The following is a 20,674-nucleotide window of genomic DNA, read 5'->3' as shown; positions in this document are numbered from 1 at the left end:
GGATAATGATGTCCGTTTCCATAAAGCTCCCTAATGACCTGTACGCATCTTCCAACACTTGCTTTAGTTGAGACAGCAACCTTGACTGTGGAAAATGGAGTATATGTGCCATAATTCTATTACTCTGCACACTGGAACACCCAGTTTTAATGATCAATATCATTATACAAATGGCAAGACAAAGAATAGTTTTCATTGGAAGGGAAGCAAATGTACAAAAAGAGCCTATTGTTTCACTAAATCTATAATTAGTAGCAAATGAATCCTGGGGAAAATGGAATTTATTCTAGAATAGACCTTCTGCAAATAATCATTACTTAATTTGGAATATACTGGCACATTCAATACTTAAACTGTTTGGGTAGTTCTTTGTTTCTGCTCTGCTGGTAGCTTGAGGTAGAGTAATCAGTTGTACATACTTTCAGGTTAGTGACTTACTGTTTTGAGCTTTGAAATGCCATAAGACATAGGAGCTGAATTAGGCCATTTGGCCCATCGAGTCTTTTTATGCCATTTCATCATGGATGATCCATTTATCCTCTCGGCCCCATTCTGCTGCCTTCTCCCCATATCCCTTCGTGCCTTGACCAATCAAGAATAAACCTCTGCCTTAAGTATACATAGTGACGGCCTCCTTAACTGTCTGTGGCAAAGAATTCCACACATCCACCACTCTCTGGCTCTGGCTAAAGAGATTCTTCCTCAACATTCTAAAACGATGCCCCTCTATTCTGAGGCTGGGCCCTCTGGTCTTAGACTCTCCCACTATAGGAAACATCCTCTCCACATCCACTCCATCAAAACATTTCACCAGTTCATAGGTTTCAATGAAGTCACATTCATTCTTCTGAATTCCAGTAAACACAATTCCAGTAATCGTCAAATGCTCTTCATATGACAAGCTGTTAAAACCGGGAATCATTTTATTGAACCTCCTTTCACTCCTCTCCAAATTTAAGCACATCCTTTCTAAGATGTGAGCAGCCCAAAACTGCTCACAATACTCCAAGTGAGGCCTCACTAGTGTTTTATGAAGTCTCAACATTACATCCTTGTTTTTATATTCCAGTCCTCTCGAAATGAATGCTAATTTTGTATTTGCTTTCCTCACCAGAGACTCAACCTGCAAATTAAGCTTCAGGGAATCCTGCACGAGGACTCCCAAGTTCCTTTGCACTGCAGTTATTTTTGTATTTTCTCATCACTTAAAAAAATAGTCAACCCTTTCATTTCTTCTACCAAAGTGCATGACCATACACTTCCCAACACTGTATACCATCTTCCATTTCTTTACCCATTCTCCTAATCTGTCTACTTCCTCAAAACTACCTGGCCCTCCACCTATCTTCATATCATCTGAATACTTTGCAACAAAGCCATCAATTCCATCATCCAAATCATTAACATACAATGTAAAAAGAATCACGAGTGGAAGAGAAAAAGCCCAGTTATATACATTAGTCCTCGAGTGACCATGTCCTGGCTCTCTGATACACTTTTTCACAAGACCAGAGATTTGATATAGGAAGTAACATCACCTTTTTTTTTTGCTTCAGCTGGATGCAGAGCAGCCTATTCCAAATTTTAAAGACAGATATGCAAATTAGAATGTATATCAGTAAGACAAGTTTTCTACTTTTTAAAATTGCACAAATTAAGGCAACTTCTATTAAATATTAACATAGTAAAATTCTGTTTAAAAACACAAAAGAGGCAGAGGCAATCTGAACTGGTTCTCAAATTCATCAACTCCAAATCAACGGTATCCTTATTTGATATCATAATCCATACTTAAACCTCATGCGAACAGGTTATGAAGAAGATCTGAGAATGCCTCAGTTGCGGACTTATTATTGACAACAAGAGATAAAATGCCCATGTCCCAAGGGTTACTCAACTTACATAACTGTTGCGTAGCATGGTGGTACAGTGATACATGGGCTTGGAGTTCAGTTCTGGCAGAAAGTTTGTGCATTCTTCCCCTGTGTCGTGTGGATTTTCTCCCAAAGACAAACTGGTTCTTAGGTTAACTGCTCATTATAAACTGTCTCGTGGCTAGGCTCGGGTTACATCAGTTGGTTGCTTGGCAATGCAGGTCAGTGGGCCGGAAGAGTCAGTTCCACGCTCCATCTCTAAATAAAATAAATACAGCAAGTGGTGTTGCTGCTTTGCAACACGGTTTCAATCTGAATCTCAGGTTCTCCCAGCGACCTCATGGGGTTCAGCTGCATGCTCCATTTGTGCAAATACTTAAGTGTCCTGAATGACCTGTGTCTTCATAAAATAAAACCCACACAAAAACTTAATCTAACTTAATTGATCATACTAACAATTTCACATATTCCCAAAGAATCACATTACATCATTAGAAATTTGTGCATTTAAACCTCATCCTAGGGATGAGCAAAAAAAAAAAATCAAGCATGATATTCCAGTAATAAAGATTTGCTTATTTGGAAGTGCCCACTTTCACAGAACATGTTAAACTTGATCCAATCTTCTTATTCAGGTGGACATAAAAGATCATAAGCGCCCTCTTTGAAGAGTAAACATTCTATTACAGGTATTCTGCTCAATATGTATCACTTCATCACCTTAACTTAAAAACAGCAGATCTTATTGGTCAGGCAAGAAGGCCAGATCTTCATATGGACAAGTTGGGTGTAGAGTCCGGTCCAGTCCAAATCGGTTGGGATCACTCCAAACCAGTCAGGTCCAAAATATAATTTTATAATATAATCCAACCTCCTCATACCACAATACAAATCCCATAAAGACATGATTACATGGATATATTTTTCTCTGATTTTATGATGGGATAGTTTAAAAATAATCAGACTTATTTATTTTATTGAGATACTGCATGGAATATGCCCTTTGAGCTGTGTCATGCAGCAGTCTCCTGATTTAATCCTAGCCTAGCAATGGGACAATTTACAATGACCAATTTACCTACCGACCAGTACATCTTTGGTCTGTGGGAGGAAATGGGAGCACCTGGAGGAATCCCACGTACAAACTCCTTACAGGCAGTGGCAGGAAATGAATCCGGGTCACCTGTACTGTAAAGCGGTGTGCTAACCACATCAGCAGAGACAGCAAGTGCATGATGGCGTCCAAGCAATTAAAAACAATTAAAATACACAACTCATTTTATCCAAATCTCTCCACCAGATTACCAACACTTGTGTTCTAGAATTTAACCCATTTCATTTTAGAATGGACCACTAAACCTCAAGGTCAAGAAACCCCACAAGAGTGGAACGGGGAAATAAAAGTGATCTGGCCGGTGTTGCTGGAACTACAAAGCAACAACACCACTTGCTGTATTTACTGGCAGAGAAATACTGAACGGCCTAGAAAAGACTACATATTTTAAAAGAATATGCATTTTTTAAACTTCTGATCACAATAACTAGAAACACGTAGTAGCAGAAATCATTGGTCATACCCTACTGCAGATTTTATTTTTTATATAATGAGCAGCACATATTGTTACTCTTCTCCGTGGATTGTCACCTTGTCGTGGTGGAGAAGCCTGTGTGGTCCTGAGATCCCGAGAGCGATGCTGTCTGGAGCTATGCTCCTGGTAGGGTCACCCATGCCGGTAAGGTTGACGGTGAGATCCCTGAAAAAGAACAATCCAACCAAGACCTCAATGGTGGAACAGGCGGACAAAGTTACTTCGATCTCAACGGCTGTGAAGGCGGATGAAGGTTGCAACAAATCCATCAGCTCCAATCGTCGTGGTTTCCATGCCACTGGAATCAGTTGGTTGATTTGTGAAGTATCGTGTGCTTCTTGGAGTGCAACATCAAGTACATGTTAAACAAATACACGCACAGGCGTCTTCACTCTGTACAGAAAGACTATCATCCTCGACCTCGAGGGATAGCCACAACAACGAATGTTACTAACCAGTCCAAAAAGTAAATGAAGTTGCACATGCAACAACAAAGGACTGTTGTCAGTTCTTATTTGCTCTCTGAAATACCTAAAAGGTTACTTGGTTCAAGGGCAACTGGGAACAGGAATTGAGTTCTGCCCTTGCTACCAGCATCTGATTCTTATAAATGAACTTGCAGAAACAAGGTTCACTGAACAAGGAATTTAAATATTGCTACAATAGTTTGACGCGAGCAGTTTCAAAAGGGGGAGAAAAGTCCAAAAGTAAACAAAAAAAATCAGTACATTTTAAACTATCCCTAGTCCCTACCAAATTTTTAAAACAAAATACGCATCACAAACTACAGCAGTTCAAGAAAAGTTTTGCAAAGACTGATGTGCAACAAATGACAGCCTTGGTGACAACACACGATTAGTTTAAGAAAAAGTGCTGAACGAAAGCATTTAGCAGCAGATCTGAACATACTGTACACCAGTCAGTTGTAACAATTATAGCAAATTTACTTCATTTTTGCTGTCAACTGCACAATGACAGCTTCGCGCAGTATGTCAACATCTGCACACTTGTTTTAAGTATCAAGTACGGAAACAAATTGAATTCTTAATTAGATCAAAGGGTATTTTATCAAACAACATGCCACCTAATATTTAATTAGCCTTTCCTTAATTTACCTTTCATCATCTACACTGCATATTTTCGCACCAACTGCTTATTCCCTGCAGCATTGAACCAAAACAGTGATGTTTAAAGGACAGACAAAAATTTGCTTTTGCTTTCCAAACCTCTATTTGGAAGTGGATCATTCATTACAAAACATGGGACTGCTGCAAATGAGAGTTTCTTATTTATATTCCAAACTGAAGCTGAAATTTTTCCCACAAAAGGTGTCTTCTTTCCACTTCACTTTCAGGCAGTTACTTTTACTTCAAAAAGTAATAACAAAGTTATGATACACATTACTTCGCAATCATGCCTTTAAATCCATCTAATTCTGATACAAAGTCAATATAATTGTATTCATTAATTCATATTACAGTATATTTGTTCAGACATGGTCTATAACAACAAACGTTTTGAGCAAGAGCAAGGCATACAAATTGGACAGGTAATATTATTCCTCCAATGTAAACATGGCTAAGTAATGCCTCAAAATCCATACCCTTACTATATAATATTCTAAAAAAAAAATCAATCTACTTTGACAACTTTAGAGTGCAAAGAATTCTAGATTGGCTTATGAAGGAAATTAGATTTAAGTAATGACTATTTTAATTGCCTTATTTGAAAGATTCAATAAACAAAGAACTTTTTAAAAAACTCACCAATCCATAATACAATTTTACTGGGTAAAAATTGCAAGTTTCTGCTTCTTTTCAAAAAAAAATTATCATCAATATTAAACAATACAGTGGTAACTTAGCATTGGAAAATACAAAGCAGCTGTCAAGTTTTCAATTTCAGCAAATAGATTAGTAAAACTTGTTACATTAACTAGTTGAATTTAAAGTAACAATATTCAAAATGAGAGCCAAGTTGATGAACAAAAGTACCCATTTATTAATTAGTAAAGCCAAAATAAAATGACCCAATGACTACAAATACAAATCTTTGCCCTCTGCCTCAACTGAATAATAAAATGCTCAATTTGCAACTGTGGAAAGAGAAACAGTCAATATTTTAGTCCAAAGACTCTTGACCTGCTAATTCCAGCATATTCTGTGTTTATTTCAATTTCCAGCATCTACATTTTAAAAAAAAAATTTCATTCTTAACCAGAAATACTGACTGCTCATAGACATCTAGACCCTGGGAGTCAACGCCCCTCCCCCCTACAAATGGATCCTTGGCTTCCTGACTAACAAAATGCAATTAAGAAAAGGCAGCAACACCTCCACCACAATTACTCTAAACATCACTGCTCCACAAGGTTGCATTCTGAGCCTCCTACTCTGCTCCCTAAGCACTCATGACTGTGTGGAGAGAGAGTCTGCTCTTACGCCATCAGGTCACATATGATACAACTGTAATGGGCAATATCTAAAGTAATGACAAGTCAGACAGAATACACAAAGGAGATACAGAGCATGGTGTCATGACAACAACCTTTCCCTCAATGTAGCAAGTCAATAGAGCTGGTTTGACTTCAGGGGTGGGAGGGTGAGGGAAGAGGTACACAATCTGCTGTGCTTTACATATCAACTGCAAACTTAATACTAATGTAGTTTCTAGTACCCAGAGCATTCTGGAAAGAATATAATGGCACACTTATATGATACATTGCTCACAGAAACACATTCAGCCACATTTTCAGTCTGCAGAGACAGGCAATACACAATCAGAAACAAGCTGGAACTAAGTACTATTGGGAGCATATGTTTACACTGCTGTTAAACCACACTAACACAACTGGGGTTGGATTCCTATGGAAAAAGTAGACTCATTTATTCTGCATTGCATGGCAAAAGTTCTACAAAGTAAATTCAGTATTACTGTTGACTCCTAATCCAACTTCAAAGTGACCAAGTATTGGAAGCTCCATCTCAAAAGTTATACTAGAGAGTGTTCAATAGTAATAAATATAAGTGGTTTTGTTCCCATTCAAAAAGAAACAATTTTTTTTACCCAATAAAGTTCATGTATCAGGGATTGAAGTGAGATTTTTAATGTTTTGATCACTGAATATTTCAAATAAAGGTAATAAAAAGTCATTACTTAATCCAATTTCCTCATAGAACAATCTAGAATTCTTTGCACTATAAGGTTGTCAATGCAGGATGATTTTTTTTAAATGTTGTACAGTAAGGATATGAAGTTGAGGAATAGATGGTGACTAGGAGGTGTATCGAGGTAAGACAGATCAGCGCTAGCTGACAGGCATCGCAACAACAACCTTGCACTCAACGTCAATAAGACCCAAGGAATTGATTGTGGACTTCAGGAAGGGGAGGTCAAGAGAACACACATCAGTCCTCAGAGGGATCAGCAGTGGAAAAGGTGAACAGTTTTAAGTTCCTGGGTGTTAACATCTCTGAAGATCTATCCTGGGCCCAAAAAATTGATGTACAGGTGTCCCCCGCTTTTCAAACGTTCACTTTACGAAACCTCACTGTTACGAAAGACCTACATTAGTACCCTGTTTTCGCTTTCAGAAGGTGTTTTCCCTGTTACGAAAAAAAAAGCAGCGCGCAATAAAAGGCAGCCGCTCTCCCCGGATTCGGAACTGCATTCTCGCTGGCATTGCTTTAACACGTGCCTGTGAGCAGCCGTTTGCAAGATGAGTTCTATGGTATTGGAAAAGCCTAAAAGAGCTCATAAGGGTGTTACACTTAGCGTAAAACTACACATAATTAAGCGTTTCGATCGTGGTGAACGAAGTAAGGACACAGTGAGTTTGGCTTGTGGAAGCTGACGAACATGATGTTGAAGAGGTTTTGGCATCCCATCACCAAGAACTGATAGATGAAGAGCTGATGCAATTGGAAGAGGAAAGGATAACAATTGAAACTGAATGCAGTAGTGAATGGACGGAAAGTGAAGTTGTCCAGGAACTGAACATGAAGCAACTGCGTGAGATTTTAGCTGCAATGATAAAGTACAACTTTAATTTTGAAAGGATACGTTGGTTTAGGGGATATTTGCAGGATGGTTTGAGTCCTTACAAAGAACTGTGTGATAGAAAAATGCGCGAGGCTCAGCAGTCAAGCAAGCCTTCCGCATCAGCCACAGCAGATGATGAACCTCGACCTTCGACATCGAGGCAGGCAGTCATAGAAGAAGACGAGCTGCCTGTTCTAAAGGAAACAGGCGACGAGATGACACCCCAGTGTCCTACCACCCCAACCCTCACGCCGCGGACAGATACCGACTCGCGGAGAATGCAGCGGTAGCCGGGAGGCACACAGCACATTTTTAAGAAAAAAGCCGAAATAAACATGCTAATTAATTAGGTGCTGCCGACACATTATTGTCGGCCAGATCAGAGACGACGCAATCGGAATTTGGCACTGATCTCGGCCGACAATTACGTGTCGGGCGGCACCTAATTAATTAGCATGTTTATTTCGGCGTTTTTCTTAAAGATGTGCTGTGTGCCTCCTGGCCACCACTGCACCCCTGCAGCCTTTGCAGCAATGTATCACTCGGCGGCCTGGAGGCTGAGGGCCACTGCACCACCCAACCTGTGACGACTCAGTCTAACACACCATCATCAGTGTGCTTGGCGCTGTCTTCCCAATTCCGGTAAGTGATACTACACTGTACATACATTATTTCTACTTTATATAGGCTGTGTATTTTTACCTGTTATTTGGTATGATTTAGCAGATTAAAGATTACTGGAGAGCGTTGTTTCTGCCGACGGCGCTTGCGTGAGATTTTCGCTCCGGAGAACAGTTCAGTAATGATTGTGGAAAAGTATTTCTACTTTATATAGGCTGTGTATTTATCATATCATTCCTGCTTTTACTATATGTTACTGTTATTTTAGGTTTTATGTGTTATTTGGCATGATTTGGTAGGTTATTTCTGGGTCTGCGAACACTCACAAAATTTTTCCATATAAATAAATGGTAATTGCTTCTTCGCTTTACGACATTTTGGCTTACGAACCGTTTCATAGGAATGCACTACCTTCGGATGGCGGGGGAAACCTGTAATTACAAAAGAATGACAGCAGCAAAATTTCATTAGGAGTTTGCAAAGACTTGGTATGTTACCAAAGACACTCCCAGATTTCTACAGTTATACCATAGGGAGCATTCTGACTGGTTGCATCACTGTGTCTGGTATGGAGAATCTCTGTAGAGGATTGAAGAAAGTTTCAAACTCAACCAGCTCCACCTTCAGCACTAGTCTCCTCAGCACCAAGAACATCTTCAAAAGGCAATGCCTCAAATAGGCGGTATCCGTCATTAAGAAGCCGCACCACCTCTTCTCATTGCTACTGTCAAAGTGGTGGTCCAGGGGTTTGAAGACACATACCTAATGCTTTAGGAACAGCTTCTCCTACTCCACCCTCAGATTTCTGACTGGACAGTAAGCCCACAAACTCCACCTCACTATTTTTTTCTTACTGCAACTTGTAGTACTGCTGCGACAAATCAAATTTCATGACATATGCCAGTGATATTAAACCCAACTCTGATCCTAGACAGCAAAAGAGTTTAAATTATTTTTTACCACCCCATTCGCATCAGCAAGCCCATGGTCCAGAACTATATGTTGACCCCAATTATAGTAAGTTTAAATAGGTTTAGCCATGTTTACCTTTCAGTTAATTTCAAAAACCTAGCCTCTTTACACAGTTCAGAACTATGGCATGAATCTTGATTTCACACAAATTCTGAACTGAGCCAGACATGGACTATAAACCATCTTTTCTGAATTAGATGAAAAACATAGTTGGAATGCATCAAGCTGGAGTTGTGGAGTCACCAGAGTCAGAATCATACAACACAGAAACAGGCCCTTTGGCTCAACTGATCTACACTGACCAAAACTTCCTCTCTGCTAGTCTCAGTTTCCCACAATCAACTCAGAATCCTCCAAGCCCTTCCCCTCCATATACCTATTTAAATCCTTTTAAGCACTGCAATTCTACCTGCCTCAACTACTTCTTGTGGCTGCTCATCCCAGAAAGTCACCACTCTACATAAAGTTACCTCTTAGATTTCTTAAACCTCTTCACTCTTAACTTTTACCTGTGCTCTCTAGTTTTGGACTTTTCCATCCCTGGGAGGGGAACTATGACCAACCACCTGATGCATACTCATGATTTTACAAACTTCTATAAGGTCACTCTCCAGCACTCCAAGGAATAAAGATCCTTCGTGGCCAACCTCTCCTTGTAACTCAGATCCTCTAGTTCAGGCAGTATCCTCATAAACCTCTTCTCTGCCCTGGGGAAAATTTTCTGACAGTCAACCCCATCCATACCTACAACAATTTTAAAAACAACTCTCATAACTCTGCTCGGCCTTTAATGCTCTATTAGTATTGACATTGGTTTATTATTGTTACATGTACCAAGATACAGTGAAAAGCTTGTCTTACATCATTACACAATGCAATGAGGTAAAACACGAATAATACAGAATAAAGTATAAATGCTACCAAAAGGGTGCAGTAAATGGTAAAAAATGAAAAATGGTAATGAGGTAGACTGAGAGTCCATTTTACTACACAAGAGGCCTGTTCAAGATCTGGTAACAGTGGGATAGAAGCTGTCCTCAACTCTGGTGGTAGTACTTTCAGGCATTTGTATCTGCTGTCCAGTGGGAGAGGGGAGAGCCAATGTCTGGGGTGGGTGAAGTCTTTGACTACACTGCTGCTTTACTGAGGCTGTTAGAGGTATAGTCCATAGAGGGAAGGCTGGTTATTGTGATATGCTGGGTTATGTCCAGAACTCTCTGCAGTTTCTTGTGGTCACGTGCAGAGCAGTTGCCATATCAATCCGTTATGCTTTCTATGATGCAACAATGAAAACTGGTAAGAGTCGATGGGGACATGGGCGTCCCGAGGAAGTAGAGGTGTTGTTGAACTTTCTTGGCCCAACATCTATGTGGCTGGACCAGGACTATGCTATTGGTGATGTTCACACCTAGGATGTAGACAGGAACATGTGCAATACACCCCTACACCCCCGAAATCAATAGCCAGGTCTTTTGTTAGTTGACAAAGAGGGAAAGGTCATTAAGCTCTGTCACCTTCCTGTACTCTGATTCACTACTTGAGATGCGGCCCACTACAGCAGTATCATCTGCAAGCTTGTATATGGAGTTGGAGCAGAATCTGGCCACACAGTCATGAACATGCAGAGCGTACAGTAGGAAGCTACCTGGTGGAGCACAAGTGTTTGGAATAATCAGCAAAGACTGCTTCCTATCCTTTCTTATTGCCATCTGTTGGATAGAAAGTCAAGGATCCAGTTGCAGAGGAAGGCATCAGCAAACAGGGTCTGCAGTTTGGTGATGAGTTTGCTTGGAACAATAGTCTAATGTAGGTGAATTTACTGTCCAGATACTCTTATAAAGAGTGTCGGGCCAGGGAGGTGGCATCCACAATAGGCCACAATCCACTAGTTTCCACAATAGGCAAATCGCAGTGGGTCGAGATTGGCTGGAAAGCTGGAATTGATGCGTGCAATGACCTGCCTCTCAAAATGCTTCACGATGGTAATTGTTACAGCCACTGCACAGTAATCATTAAGGCACGCTACTGCGCTTGTTTTTTGGTATCATAATGATAGTGGTCTTCTTAATGCAGGAGGACACCACAGCCTGAGTAGGGAGAGATTAAAAATATCTGCAAATATCCTAGCCCCACACCAGGTGCAAGAGCACTGCCAGGGACACCAACTAGGCTCAATGCTTTCTGTGGGTTCACACTCCAGAAGACTGATTTCTGTCTGCAACAGTGTCTATGGCTTCAGGTGCACTGTAGATTGTCAGGGTAGTGACATACCTATTCCCTACTGCTCAAAACATGCATAGAATGTATTAAGCTCACATTGTTGATGCAACTTTGTTTTGTAACCCATTATAGTAGGCAAGACCTGTCCCAGCTGATCAGAATCAGATTTAATATCACTGGCATATGTCGTGAAATTTGTTAACTTTGCGGCAAGAATACAATGCAATACATACTAATATAGAATAAATAAATAGCTAAATTAAAAATAGTGCAAAATCAGAAATAATAAATGTGAGGTAGTGTTCATGGGTTTAATGTCCATTTAGGAATCATATGGCAGAGGGGAGGAAGCTGTTCCTGAATCACTGAGTGTGTGCCTTCAGGCTTCTGTACCTCCTTCCTTACAGTAACTGATGACTGGACTGAGAATTGATTGTCTCTTGGCATCTGATAGCTTTACATACATCTTATCTTGATTTGGCGATCTGACTGATTGAATCCAAAACTGACTTGAGGATAGGAAACAGAGTGGTGGTGGTGGAGGAAGTATGTGGTCAGTGGTAAACTGCCAAGATTGGGATTGACCCTTGTTGAATGCTGCAGACCTGGATTCCCAGTTCATCCATGGTTTCCAGTTTGGAAACAGCCAGATTGTCCTTGATACACGGTTCCCAACGCATTCGCTAATAAATGTTGAGATGGTAAAGACACACTCATCTAGGCTGAGTCTTTGAACATGAAAGCAGTCCCGTAGAATTTCATCTGTTTCCTCAGACTAGCACTGCACGACTTTCTTTTCTGGATTTTCCAATTTCAGCTTTTGCTTGTATGCAGGGAGTAGGGGCACAGCCTGGTGCTCCTAAGGAGAACACAACCTAGGCAAGTTTCTCCAAACTCTTCTTGCAGCTCATACCCTCTAAACCAGACAGCATCCCGATAAAACGCTTCTGTGCCCTTTCTACAGTCTCAACAAACTTCCTATAATGAGGTGATCAGAACTATGCACAATACTCCAAGTGTGGTTTGACTGAAGTTTTATATAGCTGCAACATGATTTCTGTACTCTAATACTCAACAGTAATACCATTCAAGGCAAGCATTCCATGACTTCATTCAAACCTTATCCACTTCTGTAGCCCCTTTCAGTGAACTACAGACCTGGACCCAAGATCCCTCTGTACCTGCATACTATTAAATACTGTTAACTGTTCACCTTCTCCCTTCATTTGACTCCAAACTACAAGGTTTCTCCAAGTCATTGTCATTCCTTAGTGTCTTAACATTTACTGACTAAGATCTACTCTTATGACTTCCCAAAAAGTATCAGCTTGAAATCACAGCTTAGCGAGATAGGTCACCCTTTGGCCAAGGTCTACACATACTATCCTATAATAACATAATTTATTCTCCTCGGATATCCTTCAGTTTTATTGTTCGTCTGCTATTCACCTGCACACTTGGGACAACTTACACCAGCCAATTAACCTATCAACCTACACATCTTTGGGATGTGAGAGAAATGCAGAAGAAGAGCTCCACGTTTATCACAGGGAGAAGATCCAAACTCCATGCAAACAGTACCAGAGGTTACCAACGTTCAAACTTTTTTTTCCCCATAGCTGCATGGGCCAACTGTTGCTGCGGCCTGAAAACTGCGCAACACTTCAAATGTTTTTCTTTGTAATATGCAAACAAACCACAACTCACAACACAAGCAAACAATGTCAGGCAGTCAAAACAACTGGCAGGCACAATGGTTAAGTAAAATATTTTGACTAGACAGCGTTGGCATTCAGGGGACCTGGTTTATTAACAAGCTACTGACTTCCATTCTGTGTTCATTGTTACAATTTGTAAGTCTTGTAACTTTAAACACCGACAATGTAAATATGTTGAAGCTCTGAATTTAGAAAATTTATGGATTATATTCATTAACAAAATTACAGGATATTTCATAATTATACTAACATAGACTTCAAAATTATATTTGCAATATGTAAAGGAAAATTCTAGCTATCGGCAAGAAAGGCTACACGCATGGTAGCATTCAGTTACTGTGTGGCTGTGCAACCACGCAGCTTAGAGAGGGCACTTGGACTCTTCCGTCAAATTTACTTGGTCCATTTCCGACACCTCCCTTGATCTCTCTTTCTCAATCTCTGGAGCCAGTTTATCTACTGACATCTGCTATAAACACTGACTCCCACAGCTACCCAGACTATACCTCTTCCTGACCTGTTACTTGTAAAAATGGCAACCCCTTCACTCAATTCCTTGGTCTCAGCTGCAACTGCTCTCAGGATGAGGCTTTTCATTCCAGAACTAGAGATGCCCTCCTTCTTCAAAAAAAGGGGTTTCCCTTCCTCCACCATCAACGCTGCCCTCAACTGCATTTCTCACATTTCGTACACGTCTGCCCTCACTCCACTGTCCTCCCACCACACCAGGGATAGGATTCCTCTTGCACTCACCTCACTAGCTTCTGCGTCCAGCACGTAATTCTCTGTAACTTCCACCATCTCCAACAGGATACCACCAGCAAGGACATCTTTCCCTTCCCCCGCCCCAGCTTTCTGCTTTCCACAGGGATTGCTCCCTACATGACTCCCTTGTCCAATTATCCCTCCCAACTTATCTCCCTCCTGGTATTTATCCTTGCAAGTGGAAGAAGTGCCATACCTGCCCCTACACCTCCTCCCTCACTACCCCAAAAAGTCCCTTCAGGTGAGACAACACTTCACCTGTGAGTATTTTGGGGTCATCGACTGTATCCGGCATTCCTGGTGTGTTCTCCTGTATATCAGGGAGACCTGATGCAGATTGGGAGACCACTTCACCGAACACCTAGCTACATCTCCCAGTAGCCACCCATTTCTATTTGACTTCCCATTCCACCATGCCTGTCCAAGGCCTCCTCTACTGTCGCAATGAAGCCATACTCAGGTTGGATCAGCAACACCTTATATTCTGTCTGGGTAGCCTCCAACCCAATGGCGTTAACATGAATTTCTCCAGCCTCCGATAACTGCCCTCCCCCATCTCCTTCACTATTCCCCATTTCTGTTTCCCACTCTCACCTTAACTCCCTACCTGGCCATCACCTCCCTCTGGTTCTCCTCATCTTTCCCTTTCTTCCATGGCCTTCTATCCTCTCCAATTAGATTTCACCTTCTACAGCCCCTTAACTCTTTCACCAATCAATTTCTTAGCTCTTTACTTCACCCCTCCCCCTCTCCTGGTTTCAACTATCACCTATAAGACAGCAACACACACAAACTTCCAGTAATGCCTCCACCCCCCTTCACCATTTCCCATACCCTTGTCCCTCTCATGTTATTTCCTTGCCCGCCCATCGCCTCCCTCTGGTGCTCCTCCCCCTCCCTTTTTTCCTCTTTCTTCTGTCTCTTTCACGTCCACTGTACTTTTTTCTATAGATGCTGCCTGGCCTCTTGAGTTCCTCCAGCATTTTATGTGTGTTGTTCACCTATCACCTACCACCTTGTACTACTTCCTCCCCTCCCCACTTTGCCTCCTCCTCTTTTGCAGTCCTGATGGAGAGTCTTGGCCCGAAACGTCGACTTTCATAGATGCTGCCTGGCCTGTTGAGATCTTCCTGTATTTGTGTGTGTTGCCTTAAAAGGCACAGTGCTGATCAAGCACCAGTGGCCTGGATATCACTTTACCAAAGTAAAAAAGATATTGATAATCATCTTGTCATCTGCCCTCGATACTCGTACGTGCACATTTTCCGACAGGAGATGCCAGGCCGCAGTGAACAGTGGATAATTCCCTGGTGCCCCAGGTTGCCGAGATCTAAAGAACAGGTCAGCCATAGATCAGCTGACTCGGCACTGGGACTGAAACAGCGTTTGCGTGACTCAAAACCAAGCGAATAATAATATTCAAAACTTTTCTTTATAACTAATAAAAGTTTGCCGATTTAATACATTGTACGATGCCAGGACTTAGTGACTAAACGAGCGTTAGGAAAACTTCATATTCTTTTTTAGAAGTGACAGACTATCTTTTAACCCCTAAGTAAAATTCGTCGATCCCAAGTGACGTGCTCAAATATGCAACAGCGACCGAATGTACGCTATCAATGTGTTATTTCGTTAAGCCGACACGACTCTGTAACATACAGCTCGTATATAAAAAAACACTTCATGGAGAATCGCCACAGATTCCTATCAAGTTCATACTAAATTAGAAAGGGCGAGCGGCGTGACAAGTTTAAAAACAAGTGGGTACAAAGAAATACTGAAGTGCAACAAAATTAAACTCTTGGTGGGACAGTAACAACCGCACAGAAGCAATGAAGCGAAATCGATTTCTAAAGGAAAACACGACACTAATTTTAAGGTGTCAGGTCAGTTTAAACACCGCCACGGAGTGATCAGCTGGTGGAAACAAGGGCATTCTATTTCACTGCTGTAAAAGAACAATACTAACTCCTGACATCTATCTCCGGCTAAAGCGAAACAGTTGTCATGAAGCCCCGTGGCCAACAGTTGAAAGTTATTTTACCTTTAATCCACTCCACCACTTGCTTCGGGGTCCACTTCGTGACGGGTTCCATTGGCTTGAGACAGATGGAAAGGACAACAGGGAATTGAATGCAAGTTGTTGCGCTGTATTTGCACAAAGGAGACAGAGAGAGCGCGGCGACGGAATGAGCGTGTCCCGATGCGAGTTTTCCCGACGGATCCGCGCTCACATGCTGCTCGCGCACCGCCCCGGACCGCGCTCCACTCCAGATGTGTCCCGGGCAAACTCGCGCTCCGGCTTCACGGTGGTCCTGTTCGCAAGTGCTCCCTCTCAGTGCGGCATCAAGTTGCATACGCCGGGACTTCCGTCGAAACTCCTTAAAGGCAAAGGATTGCTGCACCCAGAGTGCTTTGCTTATTTATTATTACTACCGTCGCTATTTGCCGACTTAAAAGTGCGCAGGGAAGGAAACAATCCTTACTGAGCCCTTCCCATTACAGTCTCGGTAATTATCAGTGAAAAACAATAAATCTAGTCTCAGTATCACTGCTTACAAACCACGTGTGAGCCAAAGCGGGACCCCCGCTCCGCAGGATAGGCTGCTCGGTTTGTAGTTCTGCATTACTGTCTTAAAGGCGTATCGTACCACGTGTAAATAGTACTGTATTGAGAAGCTCTCCCACGCGACCATAATGGAGATGTAAACAATGGTGACGAATGATGAATAACAGCGCAGAAACTAAATAACGAGACTTATTAGTCATTTGAAAACAATGGCAAATCTGGAACGTTAACTCCCTTCCCCTTTACGAATGCCACCTGATTTATGGAATATTCCCAACTTTTTCTTTGTTTCAGATTTCAAATTTACCGCCCACGGAGTATTTTGCTTGGACAACACATTTTCAATGCAAAACCATTACGCTTCCATAGTGCTGCTACAGAAAGTAGTTTCAGGACACCTTAGTAGTATTGAAAAACGAAATCGGGAGCAGATGATTGATGATGTACATCTAAATCTAAACTGAAAATAATAGCATAGAAATTAATAGTTTTTAATTATATACCGATTGTGCACAACAGCCAGGGACCACCTGCTAGAATCGGGAGCAAAAACAAAAGGCTTCTGCAGGAGCTCAGCGGCCAAGCTGCATCTGTGGGAGGTGACGGTAGGGTAGGGAGCAGTTGTTGACGTTTTGTTCAAAACCCTGCCTCAGGAAAGGAGCTGCTAGTTCGCCCAGCCAGAGCCACAGTGGAAAAGTCTTGAATAATGCAACAAAATATACTTCCAACCCGATCCTTCAGAAAACTCTCTGAAGGCAAAGAATCTCTAGAAGAGAAACCACACACAGCTGGGGGGGGGGGGGGGAACTGGAAAATTCTCACTGGAAGGTGTATATTTTCACATCTATTTCCTGACCGTCCATTCTCTCTCATGTGCCCATGACCAACTCCTAATACTCTCACCAGCCATCTACATTCAGGATAATTTACCGTTCTCGGTTAACAAACTGCACATTCTCAGGATGTGGGAGGAAACGGAAGCACCCAGGATTAGAATAAAGCCTGCTGAAACAATGAGACATCAGCACTACTTGCAGACTCACCCAGGTGATCAAGTTAAGTACCCAGTCCTTATTGAGCAATGATTAAAGTTGTAGCATATGAAGCTGTGGAGCTCTCTGCCAGCTAAGGATCTTTGAACAGAATTCAGTAGACTAACATTCAGCACAGATGCTGGCAACCAGTTCCTGAGGCTCAGATCCTCTGGAAGAACCACTGCCTCCAAATTGATTCTAACCTCCCACAACTTAACATTGCATCTCTGCTCCATCTTAACCCATTGGTTAAAATACTGTCTGCACAAGAATCCTTTAATCCTCTTGTAAAACTGATTGAATTCTGTTGAGTCTATGCTTCTGCAAGCATAAACTTTTAACGAAATGCATACACTGCAACAGTCTGAATACATTGAGAAGCACATGAGTTTGCTTGTGGGACAAGTTTTTGCTATGATAATTCCTCTGTTCAACAGCTGTGATGGGGCTTTTGCATCCATTGGATGGGAAAAGTAGGGATGTTATTTACATCAATACATAGCAGCAAAAATTGAACACTGTAAATTAAATTATTTTATTGTAATTTCTGAAAAGTGTTCTAAAGCACAAACCTTTCTGTATCGGAAATGTGAGGCTCCTCCTCAAAACCTCCTGGTGAGGGTAACAAATTTAGCTGGCAAGGAGGGTACTGCCCCAAAAAATTCCACAGCTTTGTTCCTCTATTGTCATAATTCCACTAGATAAACATCACTGCCCGGAACAGCAAAGCCTTCCTGACTTTCAGGAGGAAGGAGGCTTTTGGGCAAGGGACTCTTAGCTTGGTAACACCTGCATTTTTGAACCAGAATCCTTGTGTTCTTTTTTCAAAGTGCAAACATAATATAGAATTACACCACGTGTAAATATATTTATGCTCAGAGGAATTAGAAGCTCGATATTGGCCAGCAAAGGTGAATGTCTCACTAGCAGGGGTCAAGAGTTCTGTAGGAAGGGGGTTTTTAAATTTCAGCAGCACAACCTCGCTATATAACTATCTCCATGGTAAACTGAGAGGTACCCTTTATGTTGTAACTACCCAAAACAGAGCCACACAAAACTGTGACTGGGAAATAGAAAAATCTTTATTCACAGATACAACCTTCAGAAAAGAGAGCGAGAAGAAGAGGGAGAGGGAATGGGAATCTCTCGCTCCTGACATAATGTTTTATACTTTTTCAACACAAAGATAACAATAGATGATTAATTACAGTTTCAATTGGAACATAGGCAGGAAAATTTACAGAATTACACATTTACAATGGGTAGCACATCCCAACTTGTAGAACCCCCTTGAATATTTAATACAGGTGTCTGTTCCAAAAGCCTTAGTACAAACTCCAGACACCCAAAATATACCCCTTTCATTTCAGTGCTAAAGGATGGTGCTATGAATATACAACTAACCAGGAGGTTAAGTGAAAAACAGATCAGGACTGAACTATGCCTTAAGAGACAGAGGTATACCTTTAACAATGTGTTAACAGCAGGAACATTCATATCACAACAAGTGAAAATCTGCAGATGCTGGAAATCCAAGCAATGCACACAAACTGCTAGAGGAACTCAGCAGGCCAGGCAGCATCAATGGGAAAATGTAAACAGACAAGTTTCGGGAAAATATGAGAAAGCAGAGTAAAAAGGTGGGGAGGGGAGGAAGAAATACAAGGTAGTAGGTGATAGGTGAAACCGGGAGACGGGGAGAGGTGAAGTAAAGAACTGGGAAGTCAATTGGTAAAAGAGATAAAGGGCTGGAGAAGGGGGAATCTGATAGGAGAGGATTGAAGGCTATGGAAGAAAGGGAAGGGGAGGAGTATCAGAGGGAGGTAATGGATAGGTAAGGAGATAAAGTCAGAGAGGGAAATAGGAATGGGGAATGGTGAACGAGAAGGTGAGGGGCAAGTTCGAGAAAGTGATGTTCATGCCATCAGGTTGGAGGCTACCCAGACAAAATATAACATGTTGCTCCTCCAACTTGAGTGTGGCCTCATTGCGGCAGTAGAGGAGGCCATGGACCAACATGTCGGAATGGGAAGGGGAAGTAGAATTAAAATTGGTGGCCACTGGGAGATCCTGCTTTATCTGACGGGTGGAGCATAGGTGCTTGGTGAAGCGGTCTCCTATTCTATGTTGGTTACCACCTCCCTCACTGCCTGTCATGGGCCCAAACAGTCCTTCCAGGTGAGGCGACACTTCACCTGTGCGTCTGTTGGGGTCATCCACTGTATCCGGTGCTTCCAGCATGGCCTCCTGTCTATCAGTGAGACCTGATGGAGATTGGAAGGCTGCTTTCCTGAGCATCTACCAGAAAAAGTGGGATCTTCCAGTGCCCACCTATTTCAATTCCACTTCCCATTCCCATTCCGACATGTCAGTCCAATGCCTCCTCTACTGTCATGATGAGGCCACACTCAGGTTAGAGGAGCAACAACTTATATTCCGTCTTTGTAGCCTCCAACTTGTTGTGGCGTGGATGAAATCACCGGAGGGAGTCACTGGTAGATACAAAGCAGCTTTTTTATTCGACACAACAAGGTACAGCAGGCATCATATGGACGAAGACACTTTCAGTAGAAAGTCCTGCTAGCCCAATGTGGACTCGATATTTATATGCTAAACACAAAAGGCAATCGCTACTTACAAAGTTATAGACAATGCTTCCTTTTGAAGCTACATACAAAACATCACACCATCCTTTCCTCCTGACGCCAACATGTCTGTGTTGGTACTCACAGCCTTTAGGAGTGCAAGTCAAATGCGCAATACATTTATTTGGTATTTTACGTGCTAACATAGAGGACAAATAATATTTATAAAGTATACATAAGGCTGTCTTCAAAACTACCTGTAAACTTCACACTTCTATCCGCAGCGTCTGGCTAGTATTCTGATATAAACAGCTTTTAGGAAATGCATTGTTGTGAACTCAATCCACAGTACTTTTTCAAACAGAAGGCTGGTGGCCAGAGTCATTTAAGTGTAAATGAATCATCTACCCAAAAACTCACTCTAACACAATCTAATGGCATTAACATTGATTTCTTGAACTTCCGGTACAGTATTGCCCCCCCCCCCTTCACTATTACCCATTCCCATTTCCCTCTCTCACTTTATCTCCTCAGCAGCACATCACCTCCCTCTGGTGCTCCTCCTCCTTCCATTTCTTCCATGGTCTTCTATTCTCCAGCCTTTTATCTCTTTCACCAATCAAGCTCCCAGCTCTTTACTTCACCCCTCCCCTTGTATCACATACTACCTTGCATTTCACTCTCCC

General features: G+C 41.8%; 1 protein-coding gene across 2 annotated transcripts in view; it reads right to left on the bottom strand.

Moving 5' to 3' along the window:
* The window catches only part of cnksr3 (cnksr family member 3), a 121,642-nt gene extending 105,474 nt beyond the window's left edge, over nucleotides 1-16,168 (bottom strand). Inside the window, exon 1 of one of the 2 annotated variants that reach the window (XM_072265331.1) lies at nucleotides 15,845-16,168. In XM_072265331.1, the coding sequence (XP_072121432.1) occupies nucleotides 15,845-16,157 (313 nt within the window). In that variant the 5' untranslated portion in view covers nucleotides 16,158-16,168. The remainder of the gene's footprint in view (nucleotides 1-15,844) is intronic. The other variant, XM_072265332.1, reaches the window with a different exon arrangement.
* Between the last annotated feature and the right edge of the window lie 4,506 nt (nucleotides 16,169-20,674).

This window comes from Mobula birostris, chromosome 8 (genome assembly GCF_030028105.1).
Source record: "Mobula birostris isolate sMobBir1 chromosome 8, sMobBir1.hap1, whole genome shotgun sequence".
Lineage (NCBI taxonomy): Eukaryota > Metazoa > Chordata > Chondrichthyes > Myliobatiformes > Myliobatidae > Mobula > Mobula birostris.
This window is presented reverse-complemented; position numbering and strand designations above follow the sequence as displayed.